At 37.2% G+C, this 27,571-nt stretch overlaps 1 protein-coding gene across 1 annotated transcript in view; it reads right to left on the bottom strand.

Moving 5' to 3' along the window:
- Positions 1–511: 511 nt before the first annotated feature.
- Positions 512–27,571, bottom strand: part of LOC107552479 (double C2-like domain-containing protein alpha) — a 29,616-nt gene continuing 2,556 nt past the window's right edge. The window contains exons 2-11 of the mRNA XM_016234375.1: positions 21,963–22,282; positions 20,846–20,925; positions 20,614–20,688; positions 19,290–19,399; positions 18,371–18,497; positions 16,369–16,428; positions 4,908–5,092; positions 4,120–4,201; positions 2,875–2,971; positions 512–1,277 (exon numbers count right to left, since the gene is read on the bottom strand). Of these exons, the coding sequence (XP_016089861.1) occupies positions 1,141–1,277; positions 2,875–2,971; positions 4,120–4,201; positions 4,908–5,092; positions 16,369–16,428; positions 18,371–18,497; positions 19,290–19,399; positions 20,614–20,688; positions 20,846–20,925; positions 21,963–22,278 (1,269 nt within the window). The 5' untranslated portion in view covers positions 22,279–22,282 and the 3' untranslated portion in view covers positions 512–1,140. The remainder of the gene's footprint in view (positions 1,278–2,874; positions 2,972–4,119; positions 4,202–4,907; positions 5,093–16,368; positions 16,429–18,370; positions 18,498–19,289; positions 19,400–20,613; positions 20,689–20,845; positions 20,926–21,962; positions 22,283–27,571) is intronic.

Here is a 27,571-nt window from a genome sequence, read left to right as displayed (position 1 = left end):
GTGTTTCAGAAAGGCTGGGCATAGAGGAGAAACAATAATGTACAGTATGTGGAAAATAATGTGTTTTTTTTTTACCTTAAACCGCATAAACATTTCATTACACCAAATACACAAAATAATGTTCTTTTTAGAAAAATCATATGACCCCTTTAAGAGGTTTCTAAGCTTGCTTCAAGAGGATGCAAGGAAATGACGCACATCTTAAAGAGCAATGCATTTCAAATGTATTTCCAATTTGTACATAATCACTTCATATAAATGTAAACCACAAAGCCTCAAGAATACTGCACGTTTTTGGTACAAAACAACCAGACGACACACACGCATACGCATGCAGATGCGTGAACTCCAGATAGTCCTAGTATATGGCACATATAAACATTTGATTCCAAAAATATATCAAGTAATTAACATATGCGATATCAAATTGTAGCATGTCCATAAAACCCCTTTTTAAAGAAAAGTAACAACTGGAAATTGAAAACCGCCAAATTTGAGGCCTTGGAAAACACAGTTGGTGCAAAGTAAAAAATGTAAACATTGCATCATGCTACAAAATGGATAGTCTGTTTGTTTGCAGCACACATAAACCTGCTCCTGATGAAATTGTATTCGTTTTAAATATGATTGACAACATTGAGAGGGCAAGCCCTTAAAGACTTTCCCATGTTGTCATGGCGATAGCATGTGTATATCATTTTGATGCATTTATGGCAGGCAGTTTACAAGCACCCCCGTATTTTGTTAAAGATGCGCTGTCTGCAAGCATTACGAAAGCACTGGACATTGAAATATATTGTAATCAGTTAGTCAAAAAAGAGAATTGTGCTACACAAGATTTCATAAGAGTAAAATACACTTCAACGTTACAAAATGTGTATAAAACGTGCAGCAATGAGCGTGAGAGAGAGAGTGAGAGAAGTGGGTGAAAGGGGCAGGGACTCACTTTGAGTGACACCAAGTCAGAAGACAACTGGTGGCCCATCCTCCACTTCCCTTTTAAACAGCACTAAGTGTGTAATTTATTTCCAACATCCTGGCCCCTAGTTAGCTCATATAATTATCTCCATGTCCACCTCATATCAATCAAATCAATTAACCTATCATGACTGATTTCCTCGTTCCTGGCAGGATTCTTCCTCAATCATGGCAGGTGGTCTGAGGCAGCTCATTGGTCAGAATGTGCCAGCGCTCCACCCTTTGACCCTTGTTCCTCAAGCAGTCCATCCAGTGACGAAGTGCATCTCCTTGGACATGACAGCTCAGGCACACACCACCTGCCATTCAAGAGTATATTTTGAGTTGTGTAAGTACATAAGTCTTAATAGCAAGCTGTGTTCTGAATGAAAAACTACTGCTTACTGACTACTGCATAGTATATACTGAATACTGCCTCTTTAAAAATGGTATATGAAACAGAACATTATGCAGTCATTAACATTTCAAGCAGTTGTGCATGTTTAAATCAGCAAATGTACGGTATGCAGTAATTATCTTGAAAATATTGCATTTCATATGGGATGCACGTCTTATCAGTACCATATCAGCTGATAATAGAGATTTTTTAAATTTATGAAATATAAGATATTCAGATATTTAATGTTACACGCTCATTCTCCCTATATTTGCATTTAGATTACCTTTGCTGTCATGTTTAATCTTTCAAAATAAAAAAATAATTTAATATCACAATCTCAGTGACTATTAAATTTCATACTGCAGATTATAATGTGCACTTAATGTGCACAAGTAATTTATTACACTATAATAGGTTAAAATGTATTGATTTCCATTTAGCATGAAATTCTTAAGCCATAACATGAAAATAAATATAATTTTATTAGTATTGGACACAATTTTAACATTGTTGCATCCTTGCTGATTTTTTGTAAAAATGTCTTTAATCTTGGCTTCAAAATGCCTTTTAATCTTTAATCTTATCAAATTATGAATCAAGAACAAGATGTTAAAATGACAACAAGTTTGACTTCTGCTCTATTCATCTAGTGTAATGCATTGTGGGATATAGTATTTGACACAGAGTGCTCTCTTTAATAATGCATATTTTAGCAACTGCGGTAGGTCATCTGGGGTATTCCCTTCCCTATATAGAAAATTAGCATGCTGAGCATAGTATATAGACTATATACTTCCGAAATATTATAATATGATAGTATGCTATTACAAACACAGCCCATGTTGGCACAGCCCTTATTCTTCAAAGCACATATAATAAAGATAATACATTTAATTTGGCAGGGTAATCCAATTAATTTCTAGATGTATGCCAATGAAGAATTTTTATCATGCCTAATTTTTAAGCATGATTAATCAAATTTTCATTTATTGTCAACAAAAGTTTCCAATCAAGGAAATTTCTATTATCACACAACTCTTTGGAATATTTGATTCTGATTCAATTGCAAATATTTCCTAATATCCATTGTCATACATGGTAGTGTTGTGTGTCAGACTGCTACTTAAAATTGACTTTGTCACTTTGCTAGACCGATTGATTTGTACATTGTATTGGATTGCTTTGTTCCTATCTGAAGGTTTAAGATAACACAGATAAAATAATTTCAATTCGTATCAGTATTGTATGCCCACATATTTATTTGGTGAATAGCCGTGCAATTAGTGGAATAATGCACAGTTCGGGGTCATTCACACAGAATGCGCTTTTGCGTTAAAAAACGTGAGAAAAAAGTAGTAAAAAAATGGCAAGGATTCGAGACTGTCCAGTGCCTGTGTTCAAAGATAAACAATGGAAACGCAGCGCATTAGAACGCAAAAACATGTTGTGTGTAAACAGCCCCATAGTTGGTTGCAAAAAACAGCTCATTATAACAGATCATAATTGCATGCTCTCACCTATGAAATCGTTAGATCTTCCCAGATCATAGTCCCATACTGTGACCTCCAGTGTCTTATGGACCAGTTCAGATAGAGAGATCTCATAGAAAAACTCCTGTGGGTGGTAAAATATGACATGGATTATTGCAGCAGTTCAATAGTTTAATTGCATTATCAGAGTTTGAAGGACGGTGCCTCAGGTTCTCATTTGATCAACCCTTTGGCCAAAGTGTTATTTATTCATTGTCACTTTTGATTTCCCCTCATTCATTTCAAAGGACATTTTTAAACACAGAAAGATCTCATATGCATCATCCTGACAGCTCCGAAGCCACCTGGGGAATAATAAAAATATTAAACCCCATGAAAAGTTGCTTCAAAAACAAACTTCCAGAAACAAATGGCATTTGGTAGTTCAGTCAAACAGATGTTCCCATCTGGGGCTTTCACACCCACTGACGGAAGCCTGGCATGTGCCTGAATAAAGGATAGAAACATTTATGCAGTAGAAGGCAATACATTTTAAATAGAGGCTGCTTTCTGGGGTATCTGAGTTAAATCATGCTGGGATCACAGGGATCAAACCACTGGACCTTCCTCTTCTGACTTCTACCCATCCCTCTCCCCAGAGCCAAAGGCAGCCACACATGTTCAAACAGTTCATAAAAAAAGAAACTGGAGCATGTTCTAAATATAATATGTTGAGGAGTGCTGTTGCTCCTGCCTCTTATTCCTCCCATGAATTTTCAGCACCCTCATGAACAGTTTTGATATGATATGATATCATAGTTTTGCTGAGCGGGGCTCCTGTGGAGCAGGGGGCAGACCTGCTTTTAAGCACATAGTGGCGTGTGAGATTGGAGTGAGCAGCCTTCAGTCTGAGCCAAGGAGTAATTATATGGCCAATCTGGGTGTGTATTACTTCTGAGTGAAAGGAAACACTTAGCCTTACTGGTGATCGCCTGCCACCCACATGACAGAGAGAGTGTGAGACAGACGGGAAGGAGGAGAGGGAGAAAAAGAGAAACCGAGGACATGACTGAAATTAGAAATGTGCAACATGGTGATGCAAGACAAAAGTGCATTTAGGTGGAGGTCTTCTGGGAATGTGAAGTGAGCAAGGGCGCAGCGCAAAGAAATATTGGACCAGACATCTCATTAACACTCAAGACGCTTGTGAGGCGCACGACACACATGTGCACGTGTAATGAAATGAGTGTGCCGCACTCCCCGGCACCGGCAGTTCATCAAATACATCCATACCTCATTGAATTCTGGGTTAAGGGTCTTTTTAATCACTGCCGTTTTGTGTTTGGATTTCTTCTTCACATCTGGCTTCAGATATCTGGAAAGAGAAAGGCAGATGGAAGAACAAAGTGAGGGCCGTAGGTAGAGCAGGACAGTGGGAGAGCAGGAGATTAAAACAAGCGGCACCGCTGTCGCAAGCATACGAAACGGACTCCAGACACATTCGTACCAAGCTGTTTGCTTTTCAGCTTTTGTGGTGACGTCCCACAGGCTTCAATAAAAATTTGATTTGCTTTACGTATTGCTGTTAACTCTTACCCACCCTCCCCTAATACACAGTTAGAAAATGGCTTTGATCCTGAGGAAAAGAGAGAATGTGTATGTGTGCATTTGTGAAAGGAATGGAAGAGAGAGAGAGAGTAACTGGAAGGGACATGAGCGTGGGTGGGGGTCTGTTCTTATGCCATTTTGCCTGGGGAGGAAGAACTGTTTGGGAGCGTTTATTTTAATACATGATGTGAGAAAAATAATGAGAGAGTGAGAAGCAGAGACACATCAGAGGAAAGACGTAGGACGTACAGTGTTTTTTTTTAGCCTTATTATACTATCCATCTCTCTTTCTCTCTCTCGTTTTACAGTTTCTCCTACTCACTCTCCACCTCTGAGAACTGTGTATGGCACCACCCTTCCAAACCGGTGTTCTTTTTCCTTTGCCATTTTAATTTTTTCACTTTTATTTTATTTATTTTTATTTTATTTTTTTACATGTCTGTGCTTTCTCAGTGTTGTTGCAGAAATCTCACATTTTCACATAGGGATCTGAGAAGCCGTTGACATCCATGGCTGCCAGATGGGCACAGCGTAGTACTCCGACGTACAAGCCCCCTCGCCGGCCCTCTGCTTCGCCCTCTGCAGGAGGTGGAAGGAACTGCAGCGAGAGCAACAGGCGGCCCCTCTCTTCCAAACTGGTCAACTGTTCATTCTCCCACTGCAAGAAAGAACAAATGAATGTTAGGCCCAAAAATGTAACTATATTAGGCATTTCCCTGAAGGAAATACCAGTGGTTGCATGGAATAATGTTGAGGTTTTAAGTAGGCTTAGGTTCAAGGCTTAAATGATGCACATATGAAATGCCGAATCATGCCTTGTTTACAATCGGTTACACAAGAATCAACACAGTCACAGTGTGGTGGAAAGACAGCTATTTATGGATGCATATATAGATGGAAGATGAGCCCAATCAGAATTTATTATGCAAATAGTTGTAAGAAGGAATACTTATCACATCTCAATATGCAAATATGTTGATGACACCATCCTTGTTGGTTACATTTTAACATTCTATCAATGTACTGGTACTGTTATATTTGCAATGGAACATTTTCCAACTTTATTCTTGAGCTGTGTCTCATTTTGCTCATTATGAATCAGAATATCAAGAACACAAATTTGGGCACTAGCAAGGGCCTTGATCTATTAAACATTAATGGTACTGATGATTCAATATCCTGTTTATAGGGTTTCAAATGTAAAGATATTTTAGGACAGAATAACTCTGTACATTACAACAGGACCAATATCCTTCTGGTATGATTTTTCTTTTTTTCTTTTTTGCCTTGGAGTGATTTTAACAGTGGGACAGCCATAAAAAATGGCCGACTCCCTAAGGTAGTGCACTTACTACTGGACTAGAGAGCAGATTGAGAGACATCCTTTAATTTCCTCAAATATAAAGTGTTTTATAGAAGGAAATACCAGTTGTTGCAAGGCAGCAAAAAAATAATGTTGAGGTTTTAGGTAGGCTTGGGTTCAAGGCTTAAATGATGCGCATATGAAATGCTGAATCTCTGGTATGATTTTTCTTTTTTTCTTTTTTGCCTTGGAGTGATTTTAACAGTGGGACAGCCATAAAAAATGGCCGACTCCCTAAGGTAGTGCACTTACTACTGGACTAGAGAGCAGATTGAGAGACATCCTTTAATTTCCTCAAATATAAAGTGTTTTATAGAAGGAAATACCAGTTGTTGCAAGGCAGCAAAAGAATAATGTTGAGGTTTTAGGTAGGCTTGGGTTCAAGGCTTAAATGATGCGCATATGAAATGCTGAATTACACCTTGTTTACAATCGGTTACACAAGAATCATCACACACAATAACACTGTGTCGCAGGAAGGCAGCTATATGAAATCAGAAAACTTCAAACTTTAATCTTGAGCTCTGTCTCAAGCTCACTAGCAAACTTGTGACTTGTGAATCAGAATATCATGAACAAATTTGGGCCTTGATCTACTAAACATTGGGGGTATGTTTACATGGTTTCAAATGTTAACGATATTTATGGACAACAACTGTGTACATTAAGACAGGACTTATATGCTTTTGGTATGATTTGTTTTGTGAGTAATTTTGGTGCTCTGGAATGTTTCGACTGCCATATGGGATGAATGGGACAGCTCTAGACTACCTGGGGTAGTGCACTTACTACTGGACTAGAGAGCTGATTGAGTCACACCCTTAATTTCTTATAGTATAAAGTGAAAATAAATAGCTCACCTAAGACTGGTTCATGCTAAATTAAGTTTAAGCTAATATTAAGCTAATACTTTAGAAAAAACCCTAACCAAGAATATTAATACAGCGCTGTCTTGCAAGCATTGTAATAAATCATCTATATTAAAAGTGACTGTGTAGGAGACTCAGTACACAGCATACAACTGAACCAATGAAAAGGACTCCCTCTGGGTAAAATCTGATCATGTTCACATGTAGAATAATTATAAACAGTAGGGCTGGTTATCGAGTACTTTTTAGACACCGACCATCGAGTATCAAAAAATGTCTTTTCGTTCCGTACCAGATTTTGATACCTAAGGGGTTAATCTCATCAAAGTCAGTGAGCCAATTTTTCCTTTCTCTTTGGAGTGGTACAAGCTCTTGGTGCATAAAGAAGATCTGTAAAGTTGCAAAGACTAAAGTCTCAAATCTAAAGCGATATTTTTTATAAAAGTTAAGAGTCAACGATGTGGGAAGATTTGCATAACACCGCCCAAATGTTCACGCAAAGAAAGAAGGTGTAACTTTGACTCTCGCTGTAGTATTGTTGTTGCCGTGTGTTTCGTTGTGAAAGCGAAACTAATTTGTTTGGCCTTCCAAAAGAGGACGATATCTGCTTCATCATGCCTAGAGCTGATCCGTGCTGGTCGCTGAGGAAATACATCAACTTCGCGCTGTGGATCGCCGGATCGGCTTTCACCGTGGACGAAGCAGAGTCCAGCCCGGGGTCGTCACATGTGGTTGCCACAAGCCTCCACTCACTCAAGCCGCCGGCTCTTTTGAAAGGACACGACTAGAAATCAGTGGTTAAGTTGTATTTACAACACTGTTCCAGAACACTTCAACCCAAATATTAAGATGTGTGCAGTACATTTTATGGAGGACTGTTTCCTGATCCTGGTAGAGTAGACTACAATGCTGGTTGTTCTGACTCACAGACTGTAAGTACGTTTTCATTTTAAGGATTTGCCACTGATGATTCAAACGAGAGTTTTGAGCAGTGTAGAGTAGCGCTTGTTGTTTGTCATTTCTCCAATCACAAATGCAGACATGTTTTTATGTTTACGCGGCGCGATGCAACGCAGCGTGTAAAAAGACAATATAAGTCATAATAATCAGTAATTATGTCCCCACTGGATGCAACAAATGCCTCCTTTGTAATTGGGTTTGATTGGTTTTGTCTGGTCTTGCCGGGAGACGGCATCACAGTATGGTAAGGGGTATAACATTTCACACACTTGAGGTATTCTGCCAATCACAACGCACCGGATAGCTGGCCAATCAGAGCACACCTCGCTTTTCAGACCGATGAGCTTTGTAAAAATCGACGCGTTACAAAAAATGCGGGGCATAGAGGAGAAACAATAATGTACAGTATGTGGAAAATAATGTTTTTTTCACCTTAAACCGCATAAACACATTTCATTACACCAAATACACAAAATTATTTTCTTTTTAGCAACATCAAATGACCCCTTTAAATAAAAACTAATATTGATTCTAATACAAGTGGTTTAATCTGTCTTAATATGGAAAATCACTATTTACACTCCTGTAGTCTTCTGCAAATGCTCTATGATGACTTCTTCACTCATCTTTTACCACACACAAACAGTCATTTATCATCCTCTCTTCCTGGTCTGTTTAGGCTTAGCTCAGCTTCAGAGGCTTTCAAAGGGGGAAGCGGGCAGATCTGAGTACAGCCTCTTCAGGCTAGTGGAGATGGTCCTCACTGCAGAACACAAGATCCAGGGGGCGAGGTTGGATCCAGATCCAACTCCTCCCACCCTACATATACCGAAACCTACCAATCTCCACCCCTTAACCTACCCGTCTCCACCCCTTAACCTACCCATCTCCACCCCTAAACCCACCCATCTCCACCTCTAAACCTACCTATCTCCACCCCCTAGATCTGGATCCAACCCCGCCCCCTGGATCTTTGTTCTGCAGTGAGGGGCTACTGGGATTTTGTGAGGTATGGAGAATTAATGAGACATAATTGTCTGATTTGGTGCAACGTTCACACACACACACGCACACCACAAATTAGTAAGGCTTGAGAGACTCTTATTTGAATGCACATTAATATTGCATGCAGAGAATGCTCAAGTGTGACTCTGAATATTCAATGCTTACACAGCAAGAGCCACAATATTTACATGAATATTCGATAATCCATCTGTACGGATAACAAACGTTCATTTTTATTAGTTATCTCCGTCAGGAGATATAAAAGAGTGTAATGGACAAGATCAAAGTTTAGACTGATGCAGAGATAGCAGCCTGGTCTCATGTTTATACGTAGGTATTAATGCGTAACATTTACAAGCACAAAACGTACACAATTTAGACGCATTTCAACATTTAAAACGTACAAATCGCTACGTATTTTTAGCTAAAAAACTTAAAAATATTTATGTATTTTTTATATCATTAAGATATTCGTATCAATGCATTTTTATCATTTTATTAATCCGCAATTTAGATTTTTAGACACCTTAACCTACCCATTTTATAGCGAATATAAAAGGATATAAAACGCAAATGACCGAAATATGCAGGAAAATAACCATTTTAGTAACAATGTAGCATTAAAATATTTTTATAGTCGCTAATTCCACTCCCATCTAGAAACCTAAAAATTTCTGTACAGTATAAGAAAAACATGACAGACAGATAAATGCAATTACAATCATTTATTTATTGCAAAAATGTCAAAAGCAGTACCAAAAAGTAATCCAAATAATGATGCGTTGCACCCGCAGTCCTCGCTGGCAGAATACAGTAGGTTTGTGTGATCCAGAGCAGAATTTATGTTGTTAATTGCTGAAAATATTATCCAGATAATTTTCCCGATCCACTCCGTGAACTCGTGAAGGCGCGCGCGCATCATTCAAACACACCTCACCAGAAACACGGCATGTCGCAATCTGTGACGAATGCAGGCGAGAGCCAATGAGCGTTCGATTATCCTGCCGTAAAACCTGTCGTTTGAAGCGGCAACATTTGAATTTGTAAAGAGCGCATCAGTCAGCGCTGGTTTTGCTGCTCACGGTCACTGGACTCGCTGCTCTGGATGGAGAGGCAAGCAGATCGCCCAAATAAAGGCTTGGATTTGGGTCTGTTCTTCGCAGTCCTATGGATTCGGAAGATTTGGATTACAGCGCACTAATAAAATTGTTTCATTTCGAAATTATGTTGCGTTTTTGGTGTATTTTATAGTACTATTGTCAGTTACAGCATGTCGAGAAAACGCCTTTTGTGGCCCATGGTAAACAAAGTAAACATATGACAAGTAAAGGTTAAACGATTGCAGAAAATGTATTTATTTTAAGGTTTAAAGTGAAGTCGTGTTTAACATTATGTAGGCATATTCTTGGAAACGAGCTGGCAGCAGAAATCACAACAAAACGAAACATTATCATTTCATAAGTAAATGAGTAAACAATTTAATAATGCAATTGAAAACAAGGTAATTCATATGACAACTAAAAACTAATACAATTAATGTCGCGATTTCAATAGTCATGAGGATTCATTTTTAGGTGTCGCCAATACGTCAGTTTTGTACGTTTAAATTCTGAAAATACGTAAGTATTGTACGTTTTACTGCCTGTAAAAACTTAAGTAAATGTACGTTTTATAGAACCACATTTTACGTAAAATACATACGAATTATCATGAGATCACGTTGGAGATAGAGAGGAAGGACAATAAAGAGCATAGCCATGTGTGCCATTTATGTTATAAAGTACAATTTATACAGTTCATGCCTGCAAGTCTAAATTTATTAGATATAATATTAAACTCACAACTTTATCTTCTCATAATTTCACAATTAAGTGAACACACAAGTACATTTTTAAATAACTTCACTTTGATTTAAACAGATGCTGCTATTTTTGTCAGGTCCCTGTGTGGTTTTGCACTAATGAAAGAAAAACTGGCAATTTACATTTCAAGTGTTTCTCCATATTTCTTTTTCTAATTAAAATCATGTTGGCTTTTCTTGTCTCCTCAGTTTAACTTTCCAATTAGTTTGATCTCTTATCCCTTACAGCCATATCCTTAATGACATCATCTCCAGGATGTGACATCGGGGACAACAGCACAAACTTATGTAAATACAATGATTTGATGATTTCTTTTTTATATATATATATAGTTGGTAGTAGTTGCTTTGTCTAACATGAAAACATTCCATATTGTCCGATAAAATGACAGTAACCAGCCTAATATCATCAATCAAAATAGTGAAATTACCAACAATGCAACTCTCAATCCCTCACTAATAAGAACTAACCCCTTATTTATTTCTACTTATGCATCCTGTCAGGTTCCATGCTATTGTTTTTCTTGCTGTTGTGCAAGTAATCAATGTATAATTATACATTTTAAGTGAGTTTCTGTTAGTCTATTATACCCTTTCACAGAAATACTTCTTTAAATATAGGCATATACCTGTACATTTTTTATAAAAGTTACAGAGCTCAAAAAGTACCGCCTAAAGGAATATATATTTAATCTAACAGGATTTCACATTCAACATTTTCATTGACATAATAACATTGGAAATTATTTCTCAGGCATTTATGAGGAAAGTGTAATATCTTTGAATATGAAAATTCACAGAGCAGTAAACTGTATATCTGTCTTTCATACTCTTTTCCTGCCTTCCTTTGTTTTAAGCCGTCTGTCTCTCTCTCTTTCTGTCTCTCTCCCAGCCGCACCCTCAGTAACCAGCAAAAGGACAGGATCAATAGGGTAATCATCACAGTGTCTCTCTCCCTCTTGGTTTTCTAAAAAGAGCCTTGTTATTTCTAGTTATTTACCTTGCACCTTGAAATTCCCCTTACAGCCCCGTCTGCCACATTGTTTGTGTGTGCGCGTACGTGTGTTTGTGCCGGGGTTGCGGATGTGTTTGCCCATTAGTGAGAAGCATGCTAAGCCAAACCTGTTTGCTGGCAAGTATGAGGTTTCATTAATGTAATTGTGTGGGGACTGATACAGATAGTGTGTGTGTGTGTGTGTGTGTGTGTGTGTGTGTTTGTGTGTGTGTGTGTGTGTGAGCGAGTGAGCGAGAAAGAGCTGGAGTGAGTGAAAGTTGCATTGCCAGACCTTCATTAATTTAACAGTGAGGAGACACACACACAGATAGTGGGCAGACAGAGGAGCGACCCCTGCGTTATAAACAGACAACTCATAATGCAAACAGTGAGGAGGGCAGCCCAGCTGTCTAATGCTCAGGAGACAGACAAAATAGCCACAAATATAATTCCCTGCGCATGAGGTCAACTACACCACTTACAGTCAGTTGTTGTGGTTTCCCACTCATGCACATAAATATGCGATGTTAAGAGAAAAATGCATTCTTCAGAGGAGGAGAATGGATTTTGTTTCCAGTATTTGCATAAATATGAAATGTTAAGTATGATCAGGGGCATGTCCAAGTGGTGGCCAGGGGTGGCACCGGCCCCCCCTGAAATTTGACTGGCCACCCCAGGTGCCCCCCCTACCAGATGTCTTGCAATAGGCTTGTTTTTAGTACATTTCTAACTGCATCTGACAGTGGCGGATCCTTGCATGTGTAGGCAGCTGCCTAGGGCCACTTTTTCTCCTCTTTATACTTAATTTTAAGCGGCTTCTATAGCGCAATCTTAATGGCAATGTCGAGAGCGCATAATGTAAGCCATGTAGGCCTAATGCGAGAGCACGAATCTCCACTCGCAAGCAGATTTCCTTCACTCACACAAAACTGGAAGTGTGCTTTTAAATATGCATTGTTCTTTTATGAATTGGCTCTGCTCTCAGACAAATATTACGTGTACGCTCAAACATTGTCCTCGCATCACTGAAGACCAGAGGAGCTTTTTTTTCTAATTCAGGTGAAGAGTAGGCTTTTCTCACTAAATGGAAGCTAGCTGAATATAGTCTGCCTTTTCTAGTTATTTATTTTATTAATACTTATTTTAGTTAAGTGCTTAAATAGTAAATATGCATTTATTAAATTATTTTATTTAGTGCATTTGTATTTTGTTGTTTTTGTATATAGTTATACAACAAAAGTGTATCAACGAGGTTCCAGAAATAATCACTGAGGGTGCTTCTGAAATTAGTGAGGGTGCTCTAGTCGTAATGCACATTTTCACATATTTTGTCCCGTCTATTGCTATGGTTATCACCATGTCAAACACTGCTACTTCGAGAGCGAATCCCGCATAAATATGCAGATGTCATTCCCGAAACTTTGCAACATGCGTGTGTGGCCAAAAAACAAAGTTCTACATTTTAAATTGATTGCCTAGAAAGCTTGCAAAGAGCGCTCATAACCACTAAAAAGCTGTCACTCTTTGTTCATCGCGATCTCACAAAGTTCTGTTACCAATAAATCTCACACTGCGCAATTAATATATTATTAACATCATGTATACACTCTACCAACCCCCTAACATGCTCTTATTTCAGTGTTGTCTTTTAATTTTGTGGATATTTCAGCAACAGTTTGCTTTGTACATTCAGTTTAACAGCATTAAGTTAACATTTTATTATTCAACTGAACTGTGCATGCATGTTTTAAACATTTATGTTCTCAAGTAATGGCAATGGTATGGCCCATTTTAGATACAGCCAAAATTACAACAGTGCTTTCATATAAATATATTTTAGTTATTTGATCAAAATTATTCCTAGGGATGATTCAGTAGTCACTGGATGTCGGTAGGGACATGTCTCTAGCATCCCTACTGAATTCTACGCCCTTGAGTATAATCAAATCTATTGTAGCTCAATAACTCCAATAAAATGCAAATATCATATAATAAGATTAGAGGTTTTTGCTAGAAAATCTTTGTGGAACAAATTAGCCACAAAGAAGCAGATGGTGGCATAGCAGTGGCTTTCTTCTGACAGTGCACGTTTCTGCAACTAATTAAAATGCCAGTGGCATTTCTGAATGGGATAAATGAATTTAGCGTGGTTTAAATGTTGTAGCTTGAATTTCTCAGGCTTTTGGCTGCTGTGCTCCACGAGGTTTCAAACTAATGACCCCCATCATGCAGACTCACTAATGATAATGAAAGGGTGTATCCAGCAGGTAAGCAGGTGCACAGTGAGGCTGGGAACACGCACACACACATCAGCGCTAGCACAGCTTTCATATTCAGATTTGTGTGATTAGCAGGCAGATGGCATGGCACCAGTCATCAGCCTCCACAGAATCTGTATGTATGCCAGTCATGACACCAAATCAAAAGCTTTAAATAAACATAGTGACTGTTGCGCCATAAACACCGTCTGTGACATTGTGATCCTTACTTCGCCTCTGGGGCATGTTCTCCATATTCTTCCTCCACCTTTTTACTTTTATTAAATTTCCAACTCTCAGTTGTATTCAAGTCTTCATTTTTAGAAAACTATTCCTTTTAAAAAAAGAAAAGACGTTTGTCATACTTTTCCTCATGACTTTACAAACCTGTATCTTGTTTCTAGAACACAAGAGGAAACTATTTAGCAGAATGTCCAAGCTGTTGTTTTCAGTAATATTGTATTGAATGTGCTTGTAGTGTACTTTATGTCTTCAGGGTTTATTAAAAAGAAGAAAGAAAAAAAAACTACTTGCGGGTAATATAATATTAATAATATAAAAGGCCACTTGGGTACTTAAAGGGAGTATACTTTTAAAAAGCGTGTTTTGTAATAGTGTCAAATTACAAGTTTTGCTTTAAAGTACACTTTAAATAAATATGTTTTAAATAATCTTTGTCATAATTTAAAGAAATACACTTATTTTCATGTTAATTAACATACTAAATGAAATGTAAAGTACTTGATTGTAATTTTAACTGTTGTGTGTTAATTCAATATTACATGTGAAGTAAATATATTTTAAATGTTCTAAATTGCAACTTCATCATTACAAATGAGGAATTACAAATATATTACAAATAAAAACACAGGTTTCAATAGAACTTACATTAAAGTACATTTTTGATACCATACATGGTCAGTACATTTGGCAGTGCACTTTAACCATACTTTAAAGACAATAGAACTAATTATGAGATTAATATACTTGAGGGCCTACTTAAGTCAGTCAAAAAAAAGCACTCTTAAAAAGCTCAACTAATTGCATTTAATATAAATTCAAATTATAATAAATTTTCATTTAATTGCAATTAACATGCAATTAAGTGCCTGGAAACATTACATTCAGGTCACACTTAAGTATATTCTTTTAAGTTTATTAATTCCACAATAAGTACTCTATATACACTTATGCTAAAGTGTACTTCTTTCTCAAGGCCTGTCACACTGAAGATTTTCAGAAATACTGGCTTGAGTTTCAGTCTGTTCCTCAAAGTTATTGAATGGCTTCAGATGACTTCACCTGCATAAAAATCTTTTGTTCTCTACAGAAGAAAGAAAGTTCGATTTGGAATGGCATGAGGGTGAGTAAATGATTTTATGTGCCATAAAATGATTAAATTTTTGGTTGAGCTGTCCCTTTAACATAATTTGATTTCAAACCACCCCCTGAACCATCACTGTCTCTGTGATCCCTCTAAGCAGTTCAGCAGTTTTCCCCTGTCAGTTCTAGTTCTCTTTCTCCAGAGACCTGTGAGTGTGTTGTCTGTCACTCACCCGGCACCCTGTCCATTCATGACCCTGTAACCTCTCGCTCCTTTTTTCTTCATCTTCCCTATCTATGCTGTCTGTGGCTTTCTCCTGTCTTTTTTCCCCACATAATCTCTCCACTTCCTTTGAAAATATGTTATTAATCTGGTCTCCAGAAATCTCTGTTGCTTTCAGGTAGGCGGCAAAGTGTTCTGCCGCCTCTGTCTTTTCAAATTTACCATTTATCGTTTTATTAATGAAAGAAATGAGAAACAGAGTGAGAGATGAATATGAAATACATATTTTGAGCAATAATCAAACGAATGAACACGCACACACAGTCAGTAAGTGGTAATCCTAATGTGGCTAGTGTCCATTTACGTGCTTTTCAGTACTGTTATGTCACCTAATTAATACTCATGAGCCAGGCTGATAAGATCTGTAATGTGTCCCCCCAGTTTCCAGATTGTTTCTAAATCTCTGGTTAAATCAAAAGAAATGGATCTGAATTCTCTCTCTCTGGCTCACTGTTTAGCAGTTTCTGTCATGAAATTGTCAACACTGGGCACTGGCAGCGTAAGTGCGGTACAACACCAAGTTAAATAGAACAAATTGTATCTCATCTCTCTGGAGGCCACAGTGCCGTTCAGCTAATCTTATCCGTCATTTAAGGATGCCACATTCGTTCTTGTTGACAGACAGAGCAGGGATTTGCTTTAAACACGGCAATGTGCAAATAGAACATTCACACGTCTGCCCTTTCCTCAGCTGACCCCTTCCTCCGCTTGTAATTCCTCCTTGTGTCCTTTTTACTTTCCGGTATTTCTCATCATTGGGCGCCTACAATTTTGGATGGTAATGAAAATGCCAATCAATTTCTTCCATCCCACTTATCTTAATATGTTCAATGTTCTTACTGAAATGCAAATGAGTTTAGATCCCAATGTGAAAACATTTGAGTGAGAGAGCATTAATCAGCAGGCAATTATCTGTTTGTAATATTTAAAACGTCATTGCTAACTTGCATCCGGAAATGTCAGTGCTTTGTTAATTGTCTTTTTTGCTGTGAGAGTGAGAGGTTTTGGAGTAGAGTACCTCTCGTAGGTAACAGGAAATCCCTCGCAGTGCTGCTCCCATGGCTGTAGGAGAGGGAAACTGGCAGATACAGAAGAGAGAAAGGAGACAGAGATGAAGTGAGCAGAGTCTCTGGATGTCACTGGCTACATTCATACAATCAGTGTTTTGCACTGATAACAGATGTGACTCTTAAATTGCCTTGTTCATACAACAGCAGATAAGAGCTGATTGAATGTCTGTAAGAACCATGCTGTTCTGAAATGAGGCTGTTTTTTTTATAATGTAAATTCATGTTCCAGTTACACTTAATATTGACACATTTTTCAGCTTAGATAAATAAACATTACTTCCATTAACAAATCTGTTCGTGAAAATGAAGTATATTTATGAACAAGTTAGTGCTTTTTAAGCATTTTTACATTTATTCCAAAGTAATAACTATAAAAACAGTAAAACATTTAATATTTTATATATATTTTATTTGTTAACAAATGTTCAGCTGTTCTTTTTTGGATCATCAATCATCAAAGCCTGGGAAACATTGTAGGTGTCATTATGGGCACAGACATATGAAGATGTACCTTTAATTTCAAGCTGATCGCTCACTAAAAAACCCTTACAGGTTGTTTTCAAGTCATTTCAGGTTTGATTTTGACTCACCACAAGTAGGTAAGCAACTTATTGTTTACTTATTTTTCAATTATCTTTTTGTTAACACCATTTTATTTTAATTCAGTGAGTTGTTTACTTATTTTTCAATGAGTATTTCCGTTAACACCATTTTATTTTAATTCAGACGTTTTTGCAGATGGGGAAGGTACGTAAAAATGAGAGGGGAGATTTATAGTGTGAACGACGCAATAGGCCAATCACAGCATGATGGAGGCACTGCTTCTTCTCAGGTGAATTTTCCCCACTGATTTTCAGTGTCACTTTAGAAAAATTTGTTGATTTTTTTTTGTCATATTTCAACATTTTATTATTGTACTGTGGATTGTTTTCTCATCCGATTTTTTTGAGGAGGCACTGCCTCCCTTGCCTACTCAGAGGAAATGCCCCAAATATGAGTAAAAAAACAAAAATCAAGCTCATTTTCTAATCTCACAATAGCTGTGACTTCCTAAAACTGATTCAAGTAAACAATAAAGATGAACAATTGACTTGTTACTTAATAAACATGTCCAGTCGAGGTGCAAGTTCATCCATCAATTCTAAATTAACCAACAGCAACTTGGAATGCATTTTATTTTTAGCTAAGTGTACAATACAGCATTTGGGCCGTACCCAAACTGCAAAATTGATAAAAGCAGATCTCTTGAAATACAGATCTTGATGTATAAGGTAAATGTGCAATACATGCAACTTATACTATTGTATTTTGTCCATGCAACTTAGCTAGTTTTATTTGAAATGAAAAAATAATAATAATGTCATACATTTCAACAAATTTACGATCAATACAAACACTTCATCCATTGTCTCTGCCATGTTTTCTCACTAACACCCCCCCAAACTTTAGGCTCAAGAAAATTCCTCTCGTCCAGCTTGTAAATACGCTTTTTTTATGATGATTTTAATGCACCTTAATCATAAAAGTATGTTAATTTGTGTCTTTTAAATTATATATCATATGACCAAAGCTAAAAATAGTCAAATTAAACATTTCCTTTTCTTTATGTTTTCAGCAGGGTTGAGAAAAATTCAGAAGTGAAGAATTGGTTCCATTTGAATTCATTTCACTTTAATTTAAATTAAAAGAATATCAATACAGGTATATCTATCTATCTATCTATCTATCTATCTATCTATCTATCTATCTATCTATCTATCTATCTATCTATCTATCTATCTATCTATCTATCTATCTATCTATCTATCTATCTATCTTTCTATCGCACTAATTGGTGAAGATTAGCCAGAACAAGCTTATATTAATTGCATTCAGATCAATCGTTGATCACAATGATGTTGGCACTGTTCTCACAGACTCAAACAGATTATGTGTGTATGTGTGTCTTACAGGTGGTGGATGTTCCAAACAGGTGTAGAAACGTTTCGTCTGGTCTGGTTTCACGCGTCGCAGGGCCACACGAGACTCTCCAATAAACTCATTATGAGTCAGTTTATCCTCGTCGCACACCGATAACCTGAGAAAAACAACAACAACAACATAAAAAAGAAAGTGAGAGAGTTATTCAATTATACCGAAAGGAAAGCAAAGATAAACATGAAAGCTGTAAATGTAGTATGGGCGAAAGTGATAAGGCAATAAAAAATAACATCCGCAGAGCAGTAAGAGCTGAAAATGGCTCAGACTGAAATGTATATTTTTGAATGGGATTAGGATGATATTTCTGGGTCTGACAGTTTGCTCTTTTTTTTTTCAAAGGTTTGCTTGCGTGTTTGCGGAACCGACACCCTCCTCTGCTCCTGTACTCTCCCTTGGAGATAAACAGCTAAATGACTTTTCTCTGACTACTGTCACCCTGCCATTGAAAAAAAGGGCAAGTTTGAAAACACCAGCAGTCCCAGTCCCAGGTTGCCAGGGGATACTGTTCATTTATACCACGAGCACACAGGTAATTTTCTGTGGATAATCACAGAATAAACCTGAGAGCTACAGTCACTTCACCTCTTGTGAGGATCCTTGGAGATGATGGGGCTGAAGAGCGCCTTTCAGTATTGCAAAAATATTCAGCCTAAATATAATGCTGACTTTCCAAGACACGCACAACATTAAAAAAGAAAAACTGAAGGTTCATAAGATGCACTCTCTCTCACACACCTACACACCTACTGTCGACACAAGATATGCAAGCTACTGTCAAATCACTGCTCTCCGAGAGGAGAATTTTAAAGAAATATCCAAAATAGATTCACAGCCCACTTGGAGTCACCCATAAAGAGAGATTAAAGAATGCACAGATGTCTTCACCAACCTCAGAGTCTTCCTGAGCATATCCTCCTCTGTGATGCCAATGTAAGTAAGAGTCTCATTCCAAACAGGATTTAGAGAATTCCGTACCGTTTTGGTTTTCAGTTTATTAGCCTGTGGGTATAAAACATTGTGAATAAATGAATAAATAAAGAGTGAAGATTATATCTTAATATCTTAATCCTCTAATATACACAAACACACTATCATTAAAAATATGAGGTCAGTAGGATTTCAGATTTTTTAAAAACATTTTTATTCAGCAAGGACACATTAAATTGATCAAAACTAAAGAAATATTACTTGAGCAGCAAATCATCATATTATGGATGATTTCTGAAGCATCATGTGACACTGAAGACTGGAATAATGATGCTGAAAGTTCAGCTTTGCATCACAGGACTAAATTAAATTAAATTTTAATATATGTTAAAAAAGTAATACAGTTATTTTAAATTGTAATAACATTTACTGTTTTACTGTATATTAAATCAAATAAATGCAGCATTGTTGCGCATAAGAGACTTCTTTCAAAAACATTTAAAAATCTTACCAGCCCCAAACTTTTGAATGGTAGTATATACATTTTATATACTTATACTTATATGTTTTATATATATTAAAACATTTTGAGTAGTATATGTTTCTAAATGTAGTAGATATTTCAGAGGTATTTACTGTGTCATCATCACTTTGTCATGATTCATCATTTTTGATTATATTTTCATAAATAAAAAACACAATATGGCCAAAAATATTTGGAAATTCGCTTTTAATTTATATTTTTGGCTAGACTCCTTAAAGCCACAGAAGGCAATTTTTGGGACAGTTTGGGGAGCGTGCTTTTCTGTTCCAGAATGTTAATACTGTGCACAAAGCAAGATCTATAATGAAATGGTGTAGAAAAATGTGACAGGCACAAAGCCCAGACCCGGCTCCCAATGAACTCTACTGGGATGAATTGGAACGCAGACTATCAGTCAGGCCCCATCACCCAACATCAATGCCTCTCTGATGCTCTTATGTCTGAATGAGAGCAAATCCCAGCATCCCATCCCAAGATCATCTCCCTATTAATTCCCATAGTTTTGAGAGTAAATGTTCAACAAGCACATGTGGGTTTGGTGTTCGGGTGTCCATGTATTTTTGGCCATATAGTGTATAAAGTGAAAACTCATACAGAATTAGGTCATAAAGGTCAAAGGCCATGTTTTTTTTTGGGATGAAACAACCCTGAATGGTTAATATGCTTTATAAAAAATCTATCCACTAGTAAACTTCATGCATCGAAGGTTTAATTGCTCCAAACAGGATCTAAACTTGCCCACCTTACATGCTCCTGGTAGAAGATGAAGTTTGACATAAGGGTCTGCCAGACCATTAAAATCCATAGGTTTCAGACCCTACACCAAAAACAAACAATTTATTAGACAAGATCTGCTGAACAAAAAAAATATATAAACAACGGTATGGAGCCCTGTTGAAGTACAAACTGCTAAATGGTAAATCACCTGCAGGTTTTGTAGTGTGAGTCACTATTAGGTGTGAGAAAGACGTTACCTTGGCTCTGATGATGGTACAGTGGAGTGAACTGGTTGCTCTCTCATACCTCAGTTCAAATTCTAACGTCCCCAGTGTAGCTACAAAATAATAGGAATGATAAATGTTAATAACATCTATACCATAAAACCTGACAGAAAGCAGATTGAACAATCCATTATGGAGTACAATTATGAGGCATGCATATCTGACAGACAGTAAGATGGATGGCAACATTGCAAATTGCAATATTAAGCCTGTACTATTTATATTGCCATTGCAAAGTATTCTATACATATAACTTCCAAAATGTTTATGTGACCTGCTCCATCATAGCTACAACTCAAAATGTGCTTCTAGGACAAAACGGTGAACAACTCAAAAACTCTTTTTTTGTGTGTGTGGAGAAAATGGTCTCTTAAGATTACCTTTCAGGTATTTTTGACAGGAGATACATTTTCTGAGATTCTATATTCTAGATTTTATAGTTAATATAGTAAATATAGTTATATAGTATATTTATGATTTTACGATTTGTTTTTATCTAAATTCCTAACTAACAAGCAGCTGGACATTGAATTACTTCAGGAGACATATGTTTTGTTAACGTCTTTCCACGGTTGAATTCCACAGCAATTATTTGAAAAATTATACATTAAATGAAGTTTCGTCATATCTTTCAGCATACCTTTGGAAATTGGACGTTTAGTCATGGTTTTATCGTGCTATATAAATAATAGTGAAGACGAAGGGAGATTATCGCATCCGTTTGAACTGACTGAGGCAGCTACAGTAATCTGTTACGGTTACGACAAATTAAAGAGCGTCAAAACGCATTTATTGTTTGAATATTGTGCTTTTAATATTGTATATTTTACCTTTTTATTTACAATTATTTTTTATATGAATTAATGTATTTAAAAAAAAAAAAAGGCATAGCTAAAGTGCATGGTCTCTCAAAACTCCCATTATGCACTCAGATGTGACTCACTAGCTAAGAGGGCACTGTAACTTATGTAACCTGATTATACTTTCATGATATACCTTACAGTTACAGTTGTGTATTGATGTGTGACTAAAGAGTTTGGATGGTGTGTGTGATCCTGTAGGGAGTTAAGCACACAATGTCATAACTTACTACTTTCATCGCTGTCTGAACTGCAGATATCCACTGATGTCTCAATGCTGCTTGCTGCTGACAGAGTCCCACCCCCTCCTCTGGCCCCTGCCTGCAGAGGGGACAAGAGACCTCCGCTCTTTGCTCCAGAGGCCCCAACCCCCGGGCTGAGAGCCAATGAAGAAGCAGGGTTTGGAGAGACAGGCTCAGCAGTCGGGGAGAGTCGGGGGAAATAGGCAGAGATCTGTTTAATTGGTCGTATGGGTCCGGGACAGACGTCTATGGCCATGTGTTCCTGGATGGAGATGGTGAGCTTATTTTCCTTACGCACCGTCATAGAGCTAATGCAGAAAAAAATGTTATTTTGACACTTATCAGACAGCAGATAATCCAAAAAGACTTCAATTCAATTCCTCCAGAGCCGCCTACAGTTACAGGGATAGTTCACAGAAATTGATGACAATTCTGCCTTCATTTACTCACCTTCATGTCGTTTCAAACCTGTATGGCTTATATTTTTCTATAGAACACTGTTTTTTTTTCTTCATACAATGAAAGTCAGTTGGGTCCAAAACAACAATTGATCCCAATGACGTTCATTGAATGGACAAAATTAAAACTTGTTATTAGAATATTTTATTTTGTGTTCTACAGCGGAAAGAAAGTCATACAGGTTCGGAATGATATGACTGTGAGTAAATGAACTGACCCATACGTGCAAAAAACAATAACAAAGATGGCACGCTGCACACTGTCATTTGAAAGTGGACATGGAGGCCCCTAAAGTCACTGTTTACATTCATTTATGTAATGGTCACCCAGTACTGGGCACAAAAAAAAAAGTGTGGCCGAAGTAAACAGAGGCAGAGTGAATACAAAATGTTTAAAATATTATTGAATATTTATTTAAACGTACAAAACAGGAGTTATCCAAACCCAAAAATGTAACATTAAGGGAAAAGTAAAGCAAAACTAAAGAAAACGATTCTTATTCAAAAAACATCCAAATTAGATTCAAACAATAATGCAAAATATCATATTTTCAAAAATAACTTCAAGCGGGGGAAAAAAGTACAAAAAGAATACCTAATAAAAAAAATAAACAAAATACAAAACACCTGCGGCCCTCGGACCACACTCTCCACTGCAGCAATCAACACAGACAACTCATTAAACAAAGACAAACACATTTATACTGGCCCATGGGGAGGGACAAACTCACATACAACACTTTACATATTTTCCCATAAATATAGAGTCTAGAAGAAACGGGTTACCATAGCATTCACAATAAATAATCTACTCTCTTATGTAATAAAAGATACAATTTACAATGCAATGAACAGGAAATAACAAGCAAATCGGCTGCGTTGACCCTGAAACACCCACGCTCAATTAACAATAGTAGATACCAAAAATTCCTGCCACCGTTCCCCCGTCGGAACTCCAAAATGATGAGACAGGCAATACTGCACAAAGACAACAGGTATTTCATTCACTCATTTTGACTAATAATCATAATAAACTCATGTAAGTAAACAGTCTCTGTGTGTATGTGTGAGTTCATTTAAAACCTCAAGTCCATGTTAAATGTGCGGTCATTCTGTGATCGTCACAATTTATAAGATGATGTGCCGTGGAAGCCAGCGAATTTTGTGCACATAACAATTGGGAAGACGTTTTCCTACTATAGTTTCCCTTCAAGTTTTGCTTGTATGTAGCGCTCACCATAACACTTAGGAGTACTAACACCTTGCTTTATCGCCATTGACTACCTTTGCAGCTTTCTTCCATGTTAACCAAGTGTCTGGAGAACTCTTTGGAGTGACTCCAGTAAACACAGAATGGGTTGTTTTTGAGACTGTTTACCAGCTAGTTGAGCCAGAAGACTTAACATGTTAAACAAAAAAATCTAAACCGTGACAAAAAAATTAGTCTTTGATCATGTAAATATATATCCAAATGCAAAACCTAATAAAAGAAAACGCTGAAAATGCTTTTCTTGGCAACTAGGCATTGTGAAACCCTGTTTGCATATAGGGCTAAACTAAATCTGCCTCAGTTCTTTGGAATTTAATTGCCTTTGATGAGTTTGCATGAATGTGAATGTGTGAATAATTCTTATTGTTTTACATAGTCCATATATTAGAGGTGAATGTTGTTTACAGAAGAGTTATGAAAATACACTGAAAATATGTGCACATTAGTTATTTATTTAAATATTTTAATAGCCATCAAAGCTTGCTAATTATTAATCTAGAGAAATTTGCAGCAAATGCATCATTGTGCAACACAATTTGCATACCACATGCCAAGGCAACTTATACTGCTTGACTTAATCGTGAAAAAGAAGTAGTTTTTACTGCCGATTTGAGAGCAGGGGATGAATTTACATTTTATTAACAGTGCGTATTCTGTGCCGATGGTCTGAATATATAAAGGCCACATGGTGATCAGCTTATGGATAGACCTATGAACTTGGTGTTAAAAGTCAAAATTCATAACCATCAAACTTTCCACATTTAATATATAGTTAAAAAGCAAATTCAACTCAGTTTAAGCATGTAGATCGCCCCAGCACTACACAGATCATTAGGGCACTTGCATTTACAAAAATACATTTAATTAATTCTCCATTGTATTTTAAGGCAATTGAGTTTGAACCAAAGATATTTTCTTGAGAGATCAAGGAAATGTAACATAAAGGCACTGGCAGGCATTTTACTGGATCTAGAGCCCTATTTTAGAAACCAGAACCAAAGGTCTCTTTGTTGAGCTCTACTTGAAAAGCTTTATACGTTAAATAGACACGAATAAACACAAGAATGACAACTTAGTTGCAGAGTGGAACTGCAAACTACAACACAAGAGCAATAGGCTAGAGGCTGTGAGCCTGAGTATGTACAAAGCAGTGAGGAAAGAGTGCGGCTGGAGGTTCAGAGTTGGAGGAGAGTGGGCGTTTGGATGCTGCGGCTTAAGAAGTTTGTGCTAAGCTCTAGCTTTAAAAACTCGCCATCTAAGCCCTGCTCTGATTTATTTAGAAGTCGTGAGCAAAAATCTATGCTTGAAGCCAGAAGCAGTGCTTGACGATTTCCTCTTCCCTGCAGGCTTTCTCAGTCTTATTCAATGTAAATTGGAACTGCTGTTAAGCCTTTGTGTTTTCCTTTCTAAATTAAAGACCTTGTTCCAGAGATTTGTCCTTTAAACAGCCTTGTTTGTTGTTGTTTGTTTTGACAGACTGTCAGCTATGCATTTGATCTGTAATACCTCCAGAGACTGAGATGAATTGACCTGGCTTGTCAAAACTGTTTCTGAGATGCCGGACCTGCGTGCCACAGCACTTTCAATTCCGCGCGACTCTTCTCGCCCTCAATGTGAGCCGAGCTCCAAAACAGTGCGGCGGTTAAGGTTTGTCAGTTTCACTAAGCACTTGGCTTAAAGCACCACTGAGAACCGCAAATGGAGCAGCTTCACAGAATAAACCACAAAATATTATTTTTAGGAGTTACTGAGCTAGAACGAGGAGAGGATGAGAGGTGATGAGATACAGAGAGAATGCACTTTTGACTTATTTGTGGTTCTAGCCAAAACGTCTTGTTTCTGAGGGCACATTTCATATGCAAATAAAGCTCCCCTGAGAATGTTTCAGGGTGTTTGCAGCTAATCCCAGCAGAAATAATGAAGAATTTCAATCAGGGAGGTTAATTTTGTACTGTGGTGGTACTGTGGAACAGTTAGCACCATTGTTAAGGTAGGACAACTAGGAACATCATATATTAGAGTGAATTCTAAAGGATCATGTGACATGTAAGACTGGAATGGCTGCTGACAATTCAGCTTTGCATGACAGGAATAAATTGCATTTTAAAATATATTAAAATAGAAAACAGTTATTTTAAATTGTAATCATATTTCACAATACTACTGACTTGCCTTGTTGAGCATAAGAGACTTCAAAAACATATGAAAATCTTACAGACCTCATAGATTTGAATGGTTGTGTAAATAAAACATGAATATTTTTTATATTAATATTTTAATAATATTAATATTTACAGTATTTAACAGTATTTTAGTTTATTTTTATTTTCATTATTTCTTGTTCAATTTTTTTTGCATTTGGACAAAGAGTTTCAAGAGAAGGAAAAATGCAGGAATAGGACACATACTCATACATAGCTGACCTTTAAGGTAATTCTGGCCCATTTGGCCAAAAGCGCATCATTACATGCCATTGCAGTGATTTGTTCTTGCCAGTCCATCAGGGCGGTTTGACAGGCATCTTGGCTGTCACCACGGTGGTGGCAGGTAAGTTGTCATAATGGCATTGGTGCAGCGCGGCTAATGAGATCATGACACATGGACGCTAACAAGATTAGCGATTAGCACAGTACCTCACGCCAAGCACTATTTTTTTTTCAGCCTTCAAATAACATTTCTTCCCACCACCTGCTGTACATAATAATATGTGTCCATGATGGTTTATGAAGCCGGTTTGTTTCATTATTTATTTAAACATTTTCAATGATTTGCAATTCACTGGCTAGGACTGAAATCTGAAGATAGTTTTTCAGCTCTCAGAATGAGGGAAATGTCAATTTGCATCTAAAATCATTATATGACGAAATATGATTTCGGAAGAAATTATATGTGCACACTAGAACAAATCTGAATAATAATATAATTCTTATCAACTAAATGTGATTGTATCTTTTTTTTTTTTCATCTTGTGAGACTATTTCTTCAGAGGTAACTGTGTGGACTCATTTCAATTCAGAAGTGATTTTATGTCTTTCAGAAACTACCAAGCCAGCGGCGAATTAGAATGTAATCTAATTTACATAGACTTTATGTGTGCTTCGCTTGGCGGGCAACTATAGACCTCATTCCTATCACAAACTTTTAAGACATCTATTCCTTAAGCAGTGGTTTAACAAACCAAATGGCTAGTTAAGTCAATCTGGAATTAAGTTAGCTATCTTGTTAGCACTGTTGTTTTTATGTCATCAATAAAAAAATAAATACAAACTTGCAGTAAGTTGCATGCACAACACTGTGTTGTGGAAGCACGCAGACTCTTGCCTACTGCTTGCATTATGAACTGTGCGCATTGTGCACTAGCCCACTAACTCTGTGAGTGCAGTCACAAAATGAATGAATGTCAGCGCTTGAGATTGGATCACAGCATGACATGAAGAGGCTGTTGAGAAGACGCCTCGAAGTGGGGGGTGGGATGTGGGAGTGAACGGAAGTAATGAAGAGAGATATTCCAGTACTGTAAATTACTGACATGTTTGGCAGTGTGTTGTCACAGTACATTATGACATTGTTGGCACTTGAAGCCAAACTCACATTATGAAACAATGGCTAGATGGGATTTGGACTGCTGTCAACATGCTGATTAAATTAACTAGCTGACTACGCTGCACAATACTTTAATTGTGTAACTGACACATGTGTCTGGTTATACAGACCTGTTTTGCTCTCATTTAGTATCTCTGTCTTTTGTCTCATTCAGTCTTTAAAATTCTTGTTCAGTTCTCTGCTGCTTCTGCCTGGAGGCTAAATCTACACATGTTGAGCTCCCACCCACTCTCTCTCTCTCTCTCTCTGTCTATTTATCTATCGGT

The sequence above is a fragment of the Sinocyclocheilus grahami genome, unplaced genomic scaffold (assembly GCF_001515645.1).
Source record: "Sinocyclocheilus grahami isolate Dianchi unplaced genomic scaffold, SAMN03320097.WGS_v1.1 scaffold451.1, whole genome shotgun sequence".
Classification (NCBI taxonomy): Eukaryota; Metazoa; Chordata; class Actinopteri; order Cypriniformes; family Cyprinidae; genus Sinocyclocheilus; species Sinocyclocheilus grahami.
This window is presented reverse-complemented; position numbering and strand designations above follow the sequence as displayed.